This window comes from Nanorana parkeri, unplaced genomic scaffold, assembly GCF_000935625.1.
Source record: "Nanorana parkeri isolate BGI_ZX_2015 unplaced genomic scaffold, ASM93562v1 scaffold349, whole genome shotgun sequence".
Taxonomy (NCBI): Eukaryota; Metazoa; Chordata; class Amphibia; order Anura; family Dicroglossidae; genus Nanorana; species Nanorana parkeri.
In genome coordinates, this window is record NW_017306617.1 from 325,491 (window position 1) to 346,474 (window position 20,984).

At 37.1% G+C, this 20,984-nt stretch overlaps 1 protein-coding gene across 2 annotated transcripts in view; it reads left to right on the forward strand.

Moving 5' to 3' along the window:
* Positions 1-15,381, forward strand: part of GRIA3 (glutamate ionotropic receptor AMPA type subunit 3) — a 240,127-nt gene extending 224,746 nt beyond the window's left edge. Inside the window, exons 12-16 of one of the 2 annotated variants that reach the window (XM_018558629.1) lie at positions 2,637-2,835; positions 5,779-6,026; positions 6,804-6,918; positions 14,358-14,605; positions 15,306-15,381. In XM_018558629.1, the coding sequence (XP_018414131.1) occupies positions 2,637-2,835; positions 5,779-6,026; positions 6,804-6,918; positions 14,358-14,603 (808 nt within the window). In that variant the 3' untranslated portion in view covers positions 14,604-14,605; positions 15,306-15,381. Of the gene's footprint in view, positions 1-2,636; positions 2,836-5,778; positions 6,027-6,803; positions 6,919-9,417; positions 9,533-14,357; positions 14,613-15,305 lie in introns of those variants that run through there. The other variant, XM_018558630.1, reaches the window with a different exon arrangement.
* Positions 15,382-20,984: the final 5,603 nt, after the last annotated feature.

Here is a 20,984-nt window from a genome sequence, read left to right on the forward strand (position 1 = left end):
CACTGTTGCTGTCAATCAGCAGAGGGGACCTACAGTAGCAGAGGCCGGGTGCAATGTTAATAACCCTTTAATATTGTGTTTTTTGGATAGGAAGCAAAGGTAAATCTCCCTAAGTACAACTAAAGGCTCCTTTGTGACAGTCTAAACAAGTCTCGTATTCAGTTACTATAGATTGTACATGCCTTATAAAATAAACAAACATGATTTACTTCCTCTTACTGAGGTAAATTATCTGTGTCTCTAACCCTCCCAGACAGTGCAACTCACAGTGGAAGGATTTCACCAACAGAGGTTGTGATATGAATCCAGAAATCAGTGGGCAGGATTAGGTGTGGCCAGGTGCTGAATAATGCTACAGGCTTGTGAGTCAGCAGTGAGTCATTGTGCTGATAGCTCACCCCCCTGCAACTAATCCCACAGTAGTGCAAGTAGGTCTACATAAGAGTGGCTACTCTGTTCTGAATTCAGGAGCAGTGCAGCATTGTTGCCACCACATCACAGGAAGCTGCATTAGGTGCACTTCAGTGACAGACTCTACAGGTACTTGTGGGACTTTGCAGAAAGTTGCATGTGCACATACATTATTAATAATGCTGCAGCATATATTTTATGTAATGGGAGGCCATAGTTCTGCTTTTAGCTACAGATATACAGTACAATAAATGACGTTATATACTAATACGTTTTGTTGCTTACAACCAGAATAGGAACATCTCAGTCCCTTTACATTTTGATACATATTAAAAGCTAATTAGCTAGAGTAAATGAAACAGAAAACTTTTTGTTATCATGGAAACCTTGGTAGTGATTTGAGGATAAGTGTAGTAACTTGTGCTACAGTAGTAATACTCCATCTATAATACTCAAGCTGTAGAGAGCTGGAGCATTCTGAACTATTTGAATGTTTGGCTTGTCGTGTTTGGTGTCTGTTGTTTTCTTCCTTCTATGTAGCTGTTTAACATGGATTTGAAGGTGTTAAACTGCTGTTGATATTGTGTTTGCCCAGTTAGAGAGACCGGCAAATAAGTTTTATGACATCGCAAGGGAAGCTTTTTCTCTTATATTTAGGAATATGTTTTTATTAGTAGTATTACTGTACTACACACATTTGAATCACATGATGAAAAAGAAAGATATAAACCGGGTCAATCCATAAAAACACAATATTGTTGCTCTAAATAGGTCTATAAATATGGCACATTGTACCATAATTGCTACTTGACTACTATAGGCCATATACAACTAGACTGGAATGTTTAAAACCTCTATGGTGGTACTGTAGATCTCAAACTTTAAGATGTTAATGACTTTTGCAACTTTATTAAATTGCATGTCCTTACAAGTTGCCTATATGATTGTTACCCCTTCAGTCTGTTAGAATCTGTCAGACAGAAACCCTGTGCAACGTAACACTGTAAGGGTAATTCAGAGGTATAAACAATATTACTAGGACTAAATGGTAGTTGCACAGAGTCAGTAGGAATCTTTACCCCTACAGAGAGCTTTGAAGATTGAATGCACAGCAAAAAAGGGGGCAGTTAATAAAAAATGTTTTACAGAGACATTTGCATTGGCCATCTTAAACGTTTTCTGCACTTTGAATTTATTCCCTCATTAGTAGCAAATGAGTTACTCGCCGTTTGCCCAGTTTTCATTGACTAAAGGTCAATTATTGTCAGTAAAAGCTTTTTCAGACTTACCTTTGCAGCGGCTGCCATTGACTTTCAGATGCATGCTTAATTTTAAATGGTTGGGATAGAAGATGCAGTTGTACAAGGGCTGCATTGGTGTGTGTATGCATTTCTTAGGCAATTACTTCTATTGTGCTTTAAATATATATGCAAAATCTATTGCAGACTGGGCACATCAGCAGCTGTGTTGATCAACTCATTCTGTGCATGTACAGCCATCTATTTCTATCCATGCAGCTATGACAAAGGCCAGAGAGGGTTATTACATCTTAGTTAAGAAGTTGATGACTATTCACCTGCACAGGATAAGATGTCCTTTCTTTAAAAACGTACATAGAAAATCATCCAGATGAAAAAAAACTGCATATCTATAGGTACTTGATGACAAAGGGATATTCACACAACTGTCTCTTACTTAGTTAGAACTCTCTTCAAACGCATATTATTTTAAGTTTTTGCTATCAACTATGAATAAAATTTATTTGCATGTAAATTAGTTACATAATAATAAGTTCTATAGGAAAACAATTCTATGACATTTAAATAATGCAATTCAGGTTTTATGCAGAGCTGATGCATACGACATTTCATGAAATACAGTAATTCATTTTTTTTATCCTAAATTATTTATTATTTTCTAGACATGCTTAGAAACTTTTCATTTTCCTAAACTCTTAAAACATGACTGATCCAGATTTTGTTTTGTGTCATTTTCAATGTATATTTTTTGTATTTCTTATTGCTACATTACAGCAGTTTAATATTTTCCATTGGCTCAGTGTTTAGTAACAGCAAACAATAGAATGTGGTGATTTTTATTTTTTTCTTCATCATCATCTGTGTTTTATTTCAGTTGTGTGACTTCTGGGAGATGTTGGTGCCTCTTTTTTAGAGAAGGATTTTCTAGATTATCTGGATAAATATCTAATCTCCTTTATCTTACAGATCCCTCTCTGGGCGAATAGTTGGAGGAGTGTGGTGGTTTTTCACTTTAATTATAATCTCCTCCTATACTGCCAACTTAGCTGCTTTCCTTACAGTGGAAAGGATGGTGTCTCCAATAGAGAGTGCAGAGGACCTGGCTAAACAAACGGAAATAGCTTATGGCACTTTGGATTCAGGCTCTACCAAAGAATTTTTCCGGGTATGTTAATTTTACTGTACTGGTTCTTGTTAATAATGCATACACAGTTTCTGTGCAAATAGGGCATGAATGCTACTATTAATACCATAATCAGACATACTCACAACGCCTATTGGTGGCTTTTTTTTAATGTATGAATTGTAGGAGTTAAAGGGGTTCTAAACCCTCTGTTTTTTTTGCCTATATCTACTGCTAGCATGCAGTAGATATAGGCAAGAAGTGTAAAAAAAACAAAAAACGCTTAAAATCCTTTTAAACTTACCTCGTTATCGCCGCTCGTTCCCGCGCCGAGAATCAGGAACTGCTCGTACGGCCGCAAAGGATCTTGGGGCGGGCGCATGTGCAGTTCCGATTCTCGGCCGGGAGACGAGCAGAGACGCAAGGTAAGTCTATGGACGCGTGCACCCGCCTGCAGACATCGCTGGATCAGAGAGACAGAGCAGTCGGCGCTGGATCGGAGTGACGTCACACCGCTGGAGGGACAGATGAAAACATGGGGAAAGAAGAGGAAGATCGGAAAAAGAGACATCATTTAAGGTAAGTGCTAACATTTACATTGGGGGGAGGAAAAAAAATGTTTGCCTTTAATGTCACTTTAAGTGGAGCAATTGCATTATTAAAAAAAAAAAATTAAAATGTGAACTTTGGAATTCTAAATAGATAATATCTAGCCTTTTGCTGTTATATGACGGTTGTCAGAGCAGCAATATGCAATGAGACGGACAGGCCTAATGGACATGCCATTAGGAGACATTGATGTTTGGGGACAGCGTATGGACACACATTTGGCGTATTGGCCATGGCAGCACCATTTTGCCTGGGATTCCCCAATAGAAAGAAAAGATGGGCATTACCAGTGAACCTCTGAGGCAACCAGGGAGTGCCAGCAAAATGTTTAGGAATTACACACTTCCCATGCCTTCACAACTACAGGGACAGACTCCACCTTGGACTCCAGGATGAAAAATGCCCTGGAATGTTGTGATATATCTGGTGTTGGTTTTTTTTTCTCATTTATTAGTGCATATAAGAAAGGACTGAAAAAAAAACTGGTGAATGCTGAAAACTGTGCAGTTTCTGTATGACTGCTTAATTAGTGCTTCCTTATTCCTTGTTGCACCTCGCTGGCTTTCCATACACATCTCCCTCTCCTCGCTGAGTCACTGTCGCCCCTTTGTAACTAAAATATTTACACCACTCTGGTAATGGTGTATATTTTAGGACTGTTTTGAAATTAGGTGCAAGTGCTTCATTACTTTGGAACACGTGATTAAACATTTATAGAAATTGTTAAATTGTTGCATAGTACTTTAAACATGATTTGGCACAGCTGGTACAACACTACATAGAACTTCACTTACAACATTCTTAATTTGGCGCATGGAAAATACATTGATATTGATACCGTAAAATATATGAATTTCCCTTTGATAATTCCACCCCCCCCCTCCCCCCCATTGTGTGGTGTGGTATGCAATGGTTGTGATTTTTTTTTTATATGTGTTGTCCTTTTTATGTTAACTGAGGAGTTGGACTGTGTTTTGTTTGCAAAGAGCTGTGGAATGATAATGGATATTCTCTATATGACTAAAATAAAGTTCCATGTATGTGAAAACATCTACCTGTGTATAGCAGGTTATTAAAGGACTTTGTGTATTTTAAATGTTTTCTCCCCACTGAACAGTATTTTTTTTTAAATGCATTTTGTAAATGTTCCCATGGCAGTGTCCAGCTACCCATGTCCTTTTTTAACAAAATGTCTGTCAAGGTTCTCATTCATCCAGGTAATGGTATATCTGTAAAAAAATAAGTCAAGGCAACTATACTTTCTGTAGTTTTCTTGAAGATGTTTCCAGAACAGAGGCCAAGACAAAGGAATTCAAACACCTCAGGGGGGGGGGGCGTTAAAACTTGGCGGTATCCAGACTGGGCTTTTGTCAAAACAAGGGTGAAAAGCATGACAAACTGAAGAATTTGGTCATCTCATATTTAGCTGGGGTGTCTGAGAAACTCAGAAGGGTTTTTAAAAAACATTACATCCCTGTCTGCTTTAAACCCAGCAATACACTGAGGCAACAACTGGTTCACCCAAAAGACCCAATGCCAAAACACAAGATGAACAACATAGTGTATGCAGTTCAGTGCAGTGAGGAGTGCTCAGAATTGTATGTCGGTGAAACAAAACATTATGTGGATTGGAGCAACATTCACCATATTTATTCCCAGATAATTTTTTGTACAAGTTATTCTGAATTGACAAAGCTGGTCGGATGTCCGGTTGAAACGTCTTCAAGAAAAATACAGCAAGTCCAGTTGCCTTGAATTATTTTTTACAGATATTTTTTAACAAAAGCTTGCAAATTAACCAGCACTATGTCTGGGGTTCACAGACCTCCTGCCAAGTTTGCTAAACCTCCTGCAAACCAAGCCATCAGCAAATGGGCACTAGTGGAGGGTGGTGATACAACATTGCTGGCAAAAACACAAGCACTATATTGACAAATTGATTGTGGCTGTAGCAGGTCGGGGAAGATCACTGTAAAGCACTGAAGCTACCCCATGGCCCTGCCAAGGCTAAATTATATACACTTACGTTGTGACAAGCTGCACCAATGTAAGTATACATAAAGCCTTATAGCTAGAGTTCAGCTTTAACATTGTTCATCTTAAAAAAAAATTGAGAATATATACCAGTTATGTATTATCATAATTACAGAGAGAAAAAACATCTTGAGTCTTAAAATGATTCTTATGTCATAATACTTTTTATTTGCAATTAAATTATACCCAGAATTTAGTTTGACTAGATGTTTGTTACAAAATACCTGCACATTGTAATTTGAAATCTTTGTTCATTTGTGAACATTAATGACATGAAATAAATCAGTAGAAATGTAATTTGACTAATAATCTCGTGTTTTGTTTTTTTTTGTTTACCACCAGCGTTCTAAAATAGCGGTGTATGAGAAAATGTGGTCTTATATGAAGTCTGCAGAACCATCTGTGTTTACTAAAACCACAGACGACGGTGTGGCTCGTGTTCGGAAGTCTAAAGGAAAGTTTGCCTTCTTGCTGGAATCCACGATGAACGAGTACATTGAGCAGAGAAAACCATGTGACACCATGAAAGTTGGAGGAAACCTCGACTCCAAAGGCTACGGAGTGGCAACACCAAAAGGCTCAGCATTAAGGTGGGTGGAATAATATAACAATATATGTGTTGTTATAGTATTCCACCTTCCCTGATGTGTTGTGTTTTTTCTTTATTTTGTTTGTGTATATTTGAGGTAACACAGGTTTACACTTTTATCATGGCAGGATGGTAATTGGTATTTTTTTTATTCAACTATTCACATTTGCCTTCTTTTTGTGTTCCAACTTTTATTTTACAGTTCAATAACCTTTTAATTTACATTTTGAAAACCACAATTAATTGATGTATGTAGTGAATGTTAATTGCATGATGTGAATTTTGTGTTTAGTAGTCTGAAGAGTGGTCCCTTATCCCTCTCCATCCTGCATATCTTAGTTATATGGATAACAGTCCCATCCCAAAGCACAAGCCACCTTATTATATTTGAACTAGTCTTTGCTGTTGTTAATTTTATAGCTTTTTTTTTTTAAATCTCTTAGACAATTTGTCCTTTGTGCTCCTAAATATTACAATTTCCTTGGTAGAGATGTGCGATTTTTTTTTTTTCTGAATTTAGATAAAGTTTGTCAATAAAAGACAAACAGAACAATATTTAAAACAAGCAATTACTGCTACATCAATTTTTTTATGAACTGATAAAAAAATGTATATTTGGAACTTTAGTGAGAACTAAAACATTTTTGCAAATTGTTTTCTTAAAAGCAAAAATATATTGCCGATAAAGTTCGCAAGACACATTTAAAGACATTCGCACAACTCTATTCCTAAAAGCCTCTTGTACATTTTCTTACAAGTTATGTTTTATCGTTTCAAGAAATGCTGTTAACCTGGCAGTATTAAAACTGAATGAGCAAGGACTCTTGGACAAATTGAAAAACAAATGGTGGTACGACAAAGGAGAATGCGGCAGCGGGGGAGGTGACTCCAAGGTCAGCCTCAATGTCACCACAATCGGGTACCTTAGTCAAGAGTAATCGGCAAGACTGTTATTTCAGTAGCCAAGACAAAGACCAAATGATAACTAAATAACTATTGAAAAAAGTATATTATTTTCACAGTAGCTTTGAAATGTATACTATATGTTGGTATATACCATTGGATGCCTTTTCCACTTAGAAATCAACATACTATAGTTCATCAAAGGGAAAATTGGATTTATTTATTTTTAATTCATGTTAAGGCTACATTTTATACTAAGAAAAAAGCTTACAGGCACATGATAATGTGTTGTGACATCTGGGCAAAATGCTATTATAGCATAGTTTTGTGAAAGAAAAGCATCACTTAAAATCCTTAACTTGGTGAAATGGATACAATTGGTTTCTTTGACAGTGAGTAATATATATGGTGTCCATTTTTTTAATAAAAGAAATGTATCACAAGGTGGCACTGAGTGAAATGTGACACATTAGCATTAACATATTAGCTGTATATCTGGGGTGCTTAATAGAAATATCTGTACAAGATGAGAGGAATTGAGGTACATACAGCTATGTTTCTATGCATTTAGCATACATATATATGTACTTGTTTTTTGAAGGCAGCAGAACCACCGGACACTAGAAAACTGTTGGGCGGAGCTAGCTGTCACTGCTAGCTCCGCACAATTATTTTTTATTTACTTTTTTTAACTATTTTTCTGTTCTGCTCGGCCTCTGAGGGACCGAGCAGAACAGCCGAGCCGAATCCCGCTCAGCGGCATTCGGCTATTCATTCACTGCCGTTCGGCATCTATAAGAATAGGCCGAACAGCAGTGAGTAGCCTGCCGGAGGTTCGGCTCAGCCAATCCAGATGTTGAGTTGAACTCCTTCTGCACTTCGGGTCAGCCGAACATGCTGAGCATGTTCGGCCGACCCGAAGCCATGCGAAGCAAGCCGATGTACGGCTGATTTCAGCCGATACACGGCTAAAATCAGCCGTACAAGCCTGAAGTGAATAGCCGAACAGTGTTCGGCTCACTTCACTTGGGGTCGGTTGTTCACTCGGCTGCCCTCGGCAGCTTAGTGAATAGATTCGTAAGAATTTTAAAATTGAGATAAATGATATAATCACCTCTCAAATTCAAATGATGTTAATATTTGTAAATATACATTTATATTTTGGTTGCAGCGTTTATTTATTCACTTGTCTGTGCGGAGTGCTTACACATACTCCTTTTAAAAATCAAGTTTCATTTTTAGTATCAATTAGTATATTAATTTGTCTGTGTGATATTTTGTATTCCAAAGATTAAGACTTGTGATGTTAGCAGCACATACTTGCCCTACCTTCACTCTCTCACCACTCCATTCCAATGCCAGGAGGAAAGAGAGGAACTCATATTGGAGCTTACACAAGAAAAAGCAAACCTACATGTAAGGTCACTGGTGCTTAAGCAGCTGACCAGCTAGCATGAGCAGCAACATGTGGTGGGAAAGAAAGCTTGACCCATGCTGCCCCGTAATAGAAAATACTAAATATATTTTCTTTGCTCATGAAGGCTAAACGGGGCAGCAGTGGAACATAAGAAAGGTGACTATGTGCTTTTGAAAAGTATGACCACTACGTTCAGTTTGTGAACACAGCCATGAACCTTAGAAGCTAGGGCAATCAGTTTGTCTGTTATATGGAAAGTAAAAGTCAGTGGGACTGCTGGACTCTTCTGAGTATAGATATATAGACATTTGACTTTAGTAAATCAACTCCATAACATTCAAATGCTATAATAACAAGACTCAAATATTGTATGCTGCAGTTTAGTATTAGTTCAACTCGGTGAAAGGTCTTTTGCAAGAGAATGCACTAAAATGCTTTCAAGTTTACAGAAAGTAAAACAATTATAATCTTAGCAATAAAGCCTATTGCCATAAGTCACTGCTATCTCAGATTAGCCATGTAGTGACCCAACTATAAAAGGGGTTTGATTTTTGTTGCCCAAGTTAAATAAGATATGTCCATCCATCACTCACTACTCCTGCAGAGCAGGTAATATATCTATTTTTTTACAAAATTTACATCAGGTCACAAAACAACCACACATAATAAGAAAGCTGGCTGATGCACATGATATTTACATTTTATTCACAATGCTCACTATATCTAAGTGGAAAAGGTATCCCAAAAAAGCTCTTTTTATATTCAGAAAAGTTACTGCTGAAAGCTAAATCAATATCGGAGTATGAAATTTAAAGCCTGGTGCCAGTTTAGTTTTGTCATTGTTATCCTTTTAACAGTGTGTGCCGATTACTCAAAGCGATATAGGCAGGACCTGGTAATTTAGTGTCACTTGTAGTGTTAAAACTAAGGTGATATTCAGGTTGCCTGCAGTTCATGATCTTTGTGTCCAGGGTCCCTGCTTTATCGCTTTGTATAGTATGAAAATAGTTTTACGCTTGAATAACATAAAATAACATAATATAATGTTATTTATGTTATTTCCCACGTGAAGAACTCCCGTAAACCTTGCAGTATTGAAACTCAGTGAACAAGGCATCTTAGACAAGCTGAAAAACAAATGGTGGTACGATAAGGGTGAATGTGGAGCCAAGGACTCCGGAAGTAAGGTCAGTCGCAGAAGGTCTTTTGAATTGAATAGAAGTCCCATTTTGACTCACCGTTCATGCACACAAATTTTATTTATTTTTGAAACACAGTTCTAAAATATAACAGGGGATCAGCAACACTCTTATCATGCCAGACTGAGTGGGCAACATTTATTAATGGCTGACAGTCATGAAACTGGATGGTGTCACCCAGTGAACATTATTTAGTATATCTTTCCCATTTTTTTAAATTTGATTTTTAGACATTATTTATGGCAAAATTGCATATAAGGATAGTGTGCTATATAAATTAATTTATTTAAAGGGAAATAACAAGCTATTACCTGTCAAACATCTTTTACTTCACTCATTTGTTTACCTCTGACAATTACCAGTACTTTATAGAGTACATAAACCATGCACATAAGCCTATTCCTGAGAATAGATCACAATCTAAAGCCCCTATCATTCTTTAGTTTCATTTTGGTCAAAACCAGTTAACACCAGTATGTGTTTTTGTGGAACAAAAACTGTAAAACCCACACCAACTTAGGAAAACATACAAACTCTATGCAGACAGTATAAAAACTGAACCCATGATTCATGCTTTGCAACACGAAAGGCCTAACTACATAGATATTATGCTGTGTTGATTAGCTACTGTGGGTAAATTGTATTAAAGCAGTATTGAGCTTGGTTAATATATTGGTACAAGTGCAATAACTATACACAGTAGCAACTAATTAGTCACATCTGTAAGAGCTGATTTGTGATTGGTTGCTATGGGGTACTGTACTTTGTACATAGGATTGTTCCTCTACACTGTGGTATCAAATCACCTTAGTTTTAAACTCAGAATTAAGCCTATACAGAGTTTATGATATGGTGTCCAGCTCCGAGAATTACATTGACTAAATAAAGTACACTGGTGATTGAAGCTGTTGTTTTGTTAAAGTGGTCCTATACTCGAAACTTAACCTGAGGCTACATTAAAGATGTGGCCGGAAAGGATAAATGATGAATGATAGAAGAGATTAAATGTGTGCCTTTCTAGAGAAAATACTGCTCCAGGCTCCCTCTAGTCCTGGTCACATAACTAAAAGCCAATGCATTTGGTCATGTGATGTCTGCTGAAAAGGAGGATTACAGTTCTGAATGGTTGATTGCCCCCTTCACCAGAGATCATGTAACCAAAACAACCTGTCTAAGAGTGGAGCAAAACAGTCTGGCTATCCATTATACTCTTGTTGGTGGCTAAATTATATACTTATACAAGTATGGGTAAAAGATGACAATAACATTTATAATCCAACCTGCTTAGCATTATGCTTTCACCCCCTGTTAATACTAGGAATCATACAGCCACATAATTTCTTCATGCCAAAATTCAGATCAATGTCTCAAGATAAGCGCAATTTACACATTTACAAAAGAAAATCCTACCATGTCACAAGAGTAACTTCTCTTTCAATATATTCATGTTAGATGGGGTCTGCAAACTTAGTTATAAATTCCAGTTTAACCATGATTATACAGTGATTAGGATTGGCTGTCATTTCTGCAGTGTATGGAAACCATGGCTTTCATAGAGCAGGGCTTGCAACTCATGGAGACAGTATAACTAGACAGGTTATGGTGAGAAAGGACCTAAGGAATCAAAAAGCCCTCAAATTGATTCAGTTTGTAGCACAGTAAAGCTTTCCTAGAGTAGAAATTAAGAGGCATCGTTCCATCAAATATCCCCAAAATAACGATTATTCCTCGTTTCACAACAGTGAAATGACCAGCACTTGGTCCAGCTTCCTAAATCTAAATAGACCAGGGGCGTAACTAGAAATCACAGGGCCCCATAGCAAAATTTTGTATGGGGCCCTGTGATTTCTAGTTACGCCCACCTGATAACCCAAACAGCCCACCTAAGGGTGACCCTGCAGAGCCCACCATAGACTCTCTATGGTAGGCTCTGCAGGGTCTCAGGCGGGCGGTCAAGCCCTCTTACCTGTCAGCCCTGATCCTCTGTCCGCCTCCTTCTCCTCCACGATCGACTCCTCCATCACTGGACCCCGCCTCCTCGATCGCCGGGCCCCGGCCCCTCGATCGCCGGGCCCCGCCCCCTCGATCGCCGGGCCCCGCCTCCTTGATCACTGCCGATGATGGGCCCAGCCACCTCCTGCAAAGCTGCTGGTTGTCACCAACTCAGCAGCGGCTGTGAGAAGGAACGGAGCATTCCTCCTCACAGCCGCCAGTGACAGCCAGCAGCCTGGCTGTCTGAGCAAGATGCCATAGCGACCCAGGCGGCCCGCATGGCATCAGAGAGATGTCCTGGCCGTGCCTCGGGCCTCATAGCGGCCGCCTGGGCCGCTATGGTGATTGTTACACCACTGAAATAGACGTACAGTTCTCCGGTAATACAGTAACTATCCCCAAAATGACATCACAGCTGGGATAGGAATAGGTCCAAGGCAACACAATTTATTTTAGAAATTATCCTTTAGCCTAATCCTTACCCTATCCTAGTAGCACTACCCTAAAACGTTCATGAACGCCTAATAATTAAGCTATTCCTAAAACTAAACCCTATACTTTTTCCTAACCTTAAGCCATAGTTTATCTTTAAATCTAATCCCTTAACTCCTGAACCTAAGCCTAACTATACATTAAGGCTGAACTCCAGGTATATATAACAGAACACCAACATCCTGTTATCTGTATTTAGAAAACAAATCTGTAACTGTATTTTACATACACATAGCACAAATGCCTGATTCTGTCCCATCAACAGTGGACATGTTTACAGTGAAAGAACAGATTGGAAATGTCATTGGTGTGCTCCTTCTCCTTGATTGTCCAATCATAGAAAGTGAACAGGCTGAGAGCCAAGTTATATTTCTTAAACAAAAGCTCTAATTTTTAGAAAACCTTGGCAATTAAATCAGTTCTCCTAGGTTCACTTCAACTTTATATTTAGCTGTTTTTCAGGAGTTAACCCTTAAATTAACATCACCTGAGCTACAATCTGATTATTAACTAATATCTGAACTATAGGGCCAATACTCATTTTTTATATGCCAGTTCATACTAGTTTCTTTAGCAAGCCATGTGGGTTTTAAAATGTCAGCATCAAAAACTCATGCTCCACACAGATTTTTGTGGAGAGGTTTGTAACCCTTGCATTTCAAAAATTAATAGCCTCAAACTTTTTCTGCTAAGCTTTGATCTCTGAGGTATTATAGAGATTGGGGTGTCACAGGCTCAATACCCCCCATTTATCAGGTAGGAACACACTTTTGCTTTCATTTTCTGTATCAGTATGAGATCATAGTAAATCAGCCTAAGTGGGTTGAAGTAATGAAAACACATATCAACAGTTTCTAGAGACTTACTAAGACTGTACTGAGCAATAGCATTTTACTGATAATATAATCCAAAAGGAACAATTCTACATAAAAATTGTAATACCATGGTGAATATATTTCCCAACATTAAAATAGGCTAGCTGCAAAACTCATTTTGCCTTTGCCAGACTGAGAGCATATCTTGGTCATTTAATTGCTTTATTCACATTTACATAATGTTTGCTAAATTGGTTATTTCCCTTTAAATAAACCATTTTCTACAATAACACTTAGTTAATACTATTTCATTTTTAATCAGCTTATTAATGCTAGTGAGATCCACAAGTATCATGAAATACAACATATGAAGTATTTCCACATAGCCTTATTATTTAAATTACTATTATTAATAGATGGTGTCAGTAGCTCACTCCATCCAACATTCATGCGTTATGTACATTCACTCATTTGTGCTGCCATTTAGGTAGTCTGTAAAGTTGCTTGGGAAACGTTTCAGCTAAAGCACTACAATCCTCTTTTCTGTGAATTATTTATTAAAGCACTCACTGAATGACCACTAAAATTTAATTGTCGGTCACTCCTTAAGTGATTTAATGAATACATTCTAATTATATTTTGGCCAAATCAAATCAATGTTTCCTTATTTTTAAACATGTTACTGTTTTGAGTAATAGATTCTGAGTAACCAAAATGAATACATTTCAGAAGAATTAAGATGTATTATAGACTTAGCATTTCTAGGGTACATCCGGATTAACACCAGCTATCTTTTTTAAAGTTTTCAATCTGCATGAAAAAGATTATGGCATAATGCAAAGAACTGTATTATGGTAGCTTATCAGTAATATGGCTTAAATTAATGCTAAATACTTTGAAAGATTAACTTCCAGTAATCCAGATCAAGTGACACAGAGTCATATACATGGTTATATACATGTAAAAGTTCTCCAATATATTCACATTGACAGCGTTTTTCTGAATTGGACAACCTTGAGCTACCTAGTTTTTTTGGCGGCATGGTCATGCATGAAAGAGTAAAACTCAGCAAGTCTCAGAATTTCTAAGGCTCAGCTAGCAAAGGATACAATAAATGGTGATATATATAAATTTGCAATACATATGCAACACCTTTTATCAGATTAGGGAATGCTACGTATTTTAGATTTATATTTATAGTACTTCAGAAAAAGTATAATGCCTTTTGAGTTTGAGTGTTGTAGTTTGATTAATGCTACATTATCAGAAATTATGTTACAGGATAAGGTAGTGGAGTACATATATGCATGAAGAATGTTTCAGCTCTAAAAAGTGACATAGAAAGCTAACTTCTGCATGTAAGGTATTGCTTTCTTGTAGAGTATGACATCAGTTTTAGAAGACTAAAAGGAATGCATTCAGCGCTGTGTAATTAGGTCAGGGATGCTTTTAGAAAACATTGCAATCATTTGCCATGTATCCAGGAAACTAACAAAGTTGTTCATTTCTCTTAGGACAAGACAAGTGCCCTGAGCCTCAGTAATGTTGCGGGGGTATTCTATATTCTTGTTGGAGGCCTTGGACTAGCCATGATGGTGGCTTTGATAGAGTTCTGCTACAAATCACGAGCAGAATCCAAAAGAATGAAACTGACAAAGAACACACAAAATTTTAAACCTCCTCCTGCAGCCAGCACCCAGAATTACGCAACTTACAGAGAAGGTTACAATGTCTATGGAACGGAAAGTGTTAAAATTTAAGGGTATGGCTTAGATGAATGAGCAATTTCTTGGGGTTTGGTTCTTTTACTGGTTTGGTCCTTTATGTGTCTGTTTATTTTGGTTATACGGTCTTATGTTATACTCAGTGGACTAAGAATATTGATTAATTGAAGTGAAACCTACATTATCATAACATAATGGAGCTATAAAACAATATAAGGGTCGAAGCACATAGATTTGCATTATTTCTCTCCCCATTTGTCCTCCTTTCTGTTTTTTTCTTTCGGAGACAGGGGAGATAAAGCAAAAGAAATGGGGAAGAGGTGTTTGTAGGCACAACTGATTTCTATGAAATCTAGTATACATGGCCACCAGTGAGAGATTGATATCCCCAAAACAGAGGAAAGATGACATACATCAGTTCTGTGGGGTCCACAATCTTTTGCTAGCAGCCATATATGCCGAGTTTTGAGTGATAATATAGACTTCAGGTATTCTTATGCAACCCTCTATAACTTTTTTGAGAAACACAGAAAAATTATATTTGAAATACGCAGGAAATATGTTTACAACCAAATTGTTTTTTTTCCCTCTAGGTCCCCTTCATTCATTCCTGTGCCAATGATGGTAAAACAGGGTCTGCAAAGTCTTATTTCAGATCTTGTCCTCTACAGTTGGAATTCATAATATATATATATATTTTATTTCATGCAAAGTAAATATAGCAATATTTCTTTTCAGATATCCAACAAGAAGAGCAAAGTGATTGGGTTAACATTTGAGAATGAGGCTTCCTCCTACATCCTGACCACCTGAGCCAGTTATACACTTACCTTGGTGTCAGGAAATGACACAAACTGCTGATGGTGCAAAGAACTTTTACTAGAAAGAACTGATTTTTTTTCCTTCAGTGCCTTATGGAACATTCTGAGTCTCACAACAATGCAAACTGAAATGCTAACGCTTTGCTTGAAAAAAAAAATCTTAAACTGGCCACAAGACAAGATTATCTCATGTAAGAAAATGTACTCTTGTAAAGAACCCGTTCTAAAAAAGCCATTATTATTAGCACTCTACAGGGCCACAGATGGTCTATATGCATTTTTAAAGGTGCGTTCACTCTCTTGTGAGTAACACATTCCCACTGTCCCGTCTTCATTGTAGTGGCTTGCTATTTGTCTCACTGAAATCACTCAAGCTGTCAGGGTTAATTTTTTTAAAAACAAGACATAAATGAATGCCTCAGCTTAATTTGATTTTAAGACTGAAATCCCGAAGATCAAGAAAACGTAAAATGTCTACTATCATGTAAAGAAGATCACTGTGTGTCTATATTAGTTTTATTAAGTGTGTAGAGTGAATGCACTTTTAAATTCCTGAGTGTTACTTTAATACGTTTATGCTGTTATTGTTAGTAATGCTGTTATATGTTATAATGGACAACCTGATAACTAACAATGTCTTTTGGGTTCTTCCTAATGATGGTAAAGCCTATACCTGAAGTGTAACCTCTATCTTTCCTCTAAGATAAACACAATGAATGCAACATTTAGGCATGGAAGAAAAGAAAACAACCATAACTATTTCAGGTTATATATGTATAAATATATTTTTATACCTAAAGATCTGATACACTGTTTAAGAAATGAAGCAGTGACTTGTTTAGTGCTTTAACAGGCTTCATGTGACATATAAAAATGTCCACTTCGTGGAACTTATGTATCAAGTGCAGACACTGGCAACATTTAATTGGACAGTTTTCCTGCACTTTAGCCATAGTGTTTCATAAATCGGGTTAACGTTGGTCAAGCTACAAGCATTTGTCCACGAATCATGGCACATTTGCTAAAAAGTTATGCTAGTTAATAACATAATATAGCAGCATCACATGTGTTTTTAAGATTACAATAATGAGTGCAATGATTTCTAAATAAAAGAAGAAGATCATGGTATTAAGTGTATACGATTCTGTCTAGAACAACTGTATCAATACATAATAATAATTATTATACTTGTTTATTGACATATTGGGGTTCCAATACTGTGTCACATATAAATAAAATAAGCTTAGCTGTCACCTCTCAAAATGACAACCAAACTTTGACTTACTTTTCAAATCAGAACATGAGGAAATTACTTTCTTACTGACCCAAGGTAAAAGTTAGAACAACCAGAATGAACCTCTTGGGGTAATTTCCCATTAGTTCTACCTCTAGCTATGATGCACAGTAACTTAGGCAGAGACAGGGTAGAACAGGCAGGTGGAGTTACTTGCAAGTAATAGCTAGTAGTGGACACATTTAACTGGATTTTTTCTGTAATGTTGAAGATGTTTTGCAGCTTATCCAAGCCACTTCTTCAGTTCTAAGGCTGGGCTATGTTCCTGACACTCATTAGAACTCAATAAGTAGCTTGGATAAACAGAAAAGCGTTGGATGTGACTAATTACTACTAGCCATATCATGACCTGGATATAAAGGAACATTCACAGACATATTGCAAGTCAGTGGCAGAACCTAGCTAATACTGTGCAACACATGGATAGATTTTTCTACTCCGATTGCAAACTGTCATTTATTGGGGCTGATTTATTAAACCAGTCACTTAGCCCATTAATGTATATCCAATATAGAAATACCCCTTTCACATGATAGAATGATTTACGTGAACACAGCTTTACTGGACTAAGTGAACATTTGACTCCTTTAGTTAATCAACCCCATTTTTGTTTGTCATATTCCATACACAGCTTAGTAAAATATTAGGCAAGAAAACATGTTTTTAATTTCATAAATTGACTTCTCTACAATATTTATTGATTCGTGTTATTATAATGATACTTGCTTTTAGGTAGATAAAAAAATGTTTTATTCCTTATGGTTCAACCACATTAAATATATTTAAAAAGTATAATGCTACTTGTTTGCAAATAAACTTAAAAAGGTTGGAATTCCTTATGGTACAACCATATTAAAATATTTAAAGGAAACAGTCTAGCTTAGGGAGAGATACTAAAACACTTTGCAGCACTAGACATAGAACTAAATGTTTACAAACATATTTTGATACATAGGTTCCAATCTCCAGATTTACATAAACTATATTGAAGTGATCTGGCCATTAATTCAAACAAACAAAGCTAAGACAAAAAAGTTCAAAGAAAATATGAAACTGAGCATCTGGATTATAGAATCCCAAGAGTTAAAGCACTGAATCTTGATATGCTGACACGCAATGAAAATGTGTCAGTCGTGATCTAAAATTGCTTTGACCCTTGTGTGTTCTGTAAAATGTGCAATCCACTATAATATAACTTTAGGCTCTAGGTAAAGATCTCTTTCATAGACTTGTATACAACATAATAGCACAGACAAATTGTTGCTTTGATATATAGTGCATTATATTATGCTCTCAGTTTCATAGACTGTAAAGAGAAGTTACCATAGTAAGTATGACTTGGTAGGTAGAGGTGTAATGCCTCGTTTTGCAGAGGATCCCCATCATAAAATGAAACACTGATTTTGTAAAAGATTAAATTATGTAACTTTTATCTTGTAATGAGGGCCACACTAATGTGCACTCATTTATGATAGCTCTATTTCTATTGGCTATATATCATCTTTTTAAAATACTGTACTATACAACATGAATATTACTGTGTAATTACGGTGCCTGAGACATGGCAATACCAAGCTTGTTAGAGGTTGCCGGGAGACAGATATGACTCTTTCTCAAGCCTCTTGTGTTGTATATCTTTTATAGTAACGCTCAGGGCAACTGAGCCATCACTTGCTAGAATGTAAGAACCCATGCTATATCAATATCTAAACATGCATTTATGTTATTTGGTGTGGTATAAAAAACAGAATGTACATGCATGAATGTTGTCAAACTGCATTCCTTTGACATCTGTGTGTACTTTCTTTATCAACTGCCAATCTGCAGCAGCTCAAAGATGCAGAGGGGCAAGTAATGGATGGATCACGTGATTTATCATCTGTTTCCTCTCATAATGCGTCATGTGATCTCTGAACATTTACTCCTAAAAAATGTGGCACAAGTGAAGCAAGGTTCATTCATCTAACTTGTTATAGATTATATTTGTCCTGTTACAATTCTCCATTGCCTCAGTTATGCTACCAGCCATATTTTACTATTATAAAAGCTGTATTCTTACTAGGGTAAATATTTTTAAATATATATTCAGTAGTCTATTTTTACATTAGTACATTATCCTTTTAGAAGTTTAGCTCTTCCTTGATGACATCAACTTCTGTGCTTAGAAAATTTGATAGTCCCACTTTAAAGGAGTTGTGATAGGCTGAATATGCCGTATGAACCTGGAATCTTATCTGACAGTGATTGTCAGTATAATGCCAGGAGTGAATGGGATGTATATGGAAGCCCTGCCAGAAACAAAAAATTGCGTTTTAACTAGCCTTACAACATATACTGTATTCTACTTAAGAAGGAGCTAGCCATAATTTTACAAGCTTGCACAAACAAATTCTTGAAACGTCACGCTTTATAGTAACAGTATAATTGAAAAAAAAACTATTTTGTTTTATAAAACATCAGTCCATAAAGTGTATGTAAACCCAAAGTCTGCTTTTCAATATGTAGGGAATCATGCCTCATTGTATAGGGTTTTGTTAAGCAAATCATTTTTGGTGAGACTGTTACCAAGTATCTTATCTGGTAAATGTAACAGCATTTCCTGTTGCAGGCTGACAGAGCTTAGATATTGCTTCACAATTAGTAGCACATTTGTAAGTCTGCCGTGTATGCCCCTTCAGTTGGATGATGGACTGCATATCATCACTGCGCAAGCCTCTGCAGACCTGAAAGGCAGTAAAATGACTAACTGAAGCAGTGTGTATGGCAGGCTGATAACATTGCTGCTGATTGTGAGGCAGATGCTGTCAGCCTGCAAAAGGATGTGCTGTAAGTGGTAGGATCTCCAGGTAAAAAACTTTGTAACTGATTCAACAAAAATTATTTTGTATACCGTAAGGCATGATGTCAGAAATACTGAAAAATAGATGTAGTGTTAGCCCTCATTCACACGAGTAACGGCCCGTACAGATCCGTGCTACGTGCATGGCCATATCCCGAGCCGGGACGGACAGGTGTGTTTTTCTCGATGGGAGTATGCGGCTGGACGCGGCCCTACGCTCACCAGAACTGTACGTCAGTACGGGTGCGGTTGTCCGTACTCGTACGCTGACAGGATGGATCCTGTCTGCGTCCGAGTAGGAAAACCCGCACCCATACGGATGTGCAGTTCGGGTGAGCGTAGGGCAGCATATGGTCACATACACCCATAGAGAAGGACAGGTTGCTGCGTACAAATCACACACAGCACCTGTCCTTCCCGGGAGCAGCCCGATACGGCCGTGCACGCAGCACGGATCTGTACGGGCCGACCATTACTTGTGTGAATGAGGGCTTAATATACATTGTAAGAACCAGTCAAGAGAGTGTGCATTGACACTTTCTCTGAGGGAATGATGTCATCAGTCTGCTGCATATAAGTTGAAAGCATTTCTTTAGTCTTTGGCAACTCCCAGGACAAGAAGCAGCAAGGGGAGAACATACCAGGACATATGTACACCAAGAACATGAAGGTAAAATATTTTAGGCTGGGAAAGTAGATGATGAACCTCTTTGGTGTTTGAACAAAGATAGAGCTGGCCTTCTGGGGTGCAAGATAAGTCATTGCCAGGTGGAGTTCTATGATTTGAAATACCTGTAAGTGTTATACTTACATGATATTTAGCGTACATACACTTATGTTAAAATAATATATGTGAGACTAGGTCCACTTTAAGTGTTCTGGATGAAACAGAAAACATTTGCATACAATCAGAACTCACAGCATCCTACTATTCTGTGCAATACATTTCTTTCCTTAAACTGCTAGGTCTTCTGCAGCCTCCCCATGATTATTTTACAATGTATCCTTAAACCAAGAAATGATAACCTGATGTCAGCCTAGTGAGTGATAGATGTCAAGAGCTTCTGTAAACAGTAATAAGCCAGGACTTTAGGACTAAAATTCACATCACCATTCATAATATCTGTTCTGCTGAAAGTATTTTTATATTTTGCCTACACAACCCCTTTTTACCTCAGATGTTATATTTTAGTCCATAGTTTACATGTATTAGTAATATACCTAATTTGTACACAACAATATTAAAAGTAAATTGCCAATAAACCACAGATATTTCCCAGACCAGCTACAGCCTGGTAAAAATAGTTAATATCGTTTGTGTCATGGCATAAAATTACTATTCCCTTTACATTTACAACAGCATAAAAATGAAGCCTTTTGACCTAAATAACAAAACAAAAGTGTTGTATAAAATAGACAAAAAAATATAAAATAGTGTATATATATATATATATATACACATA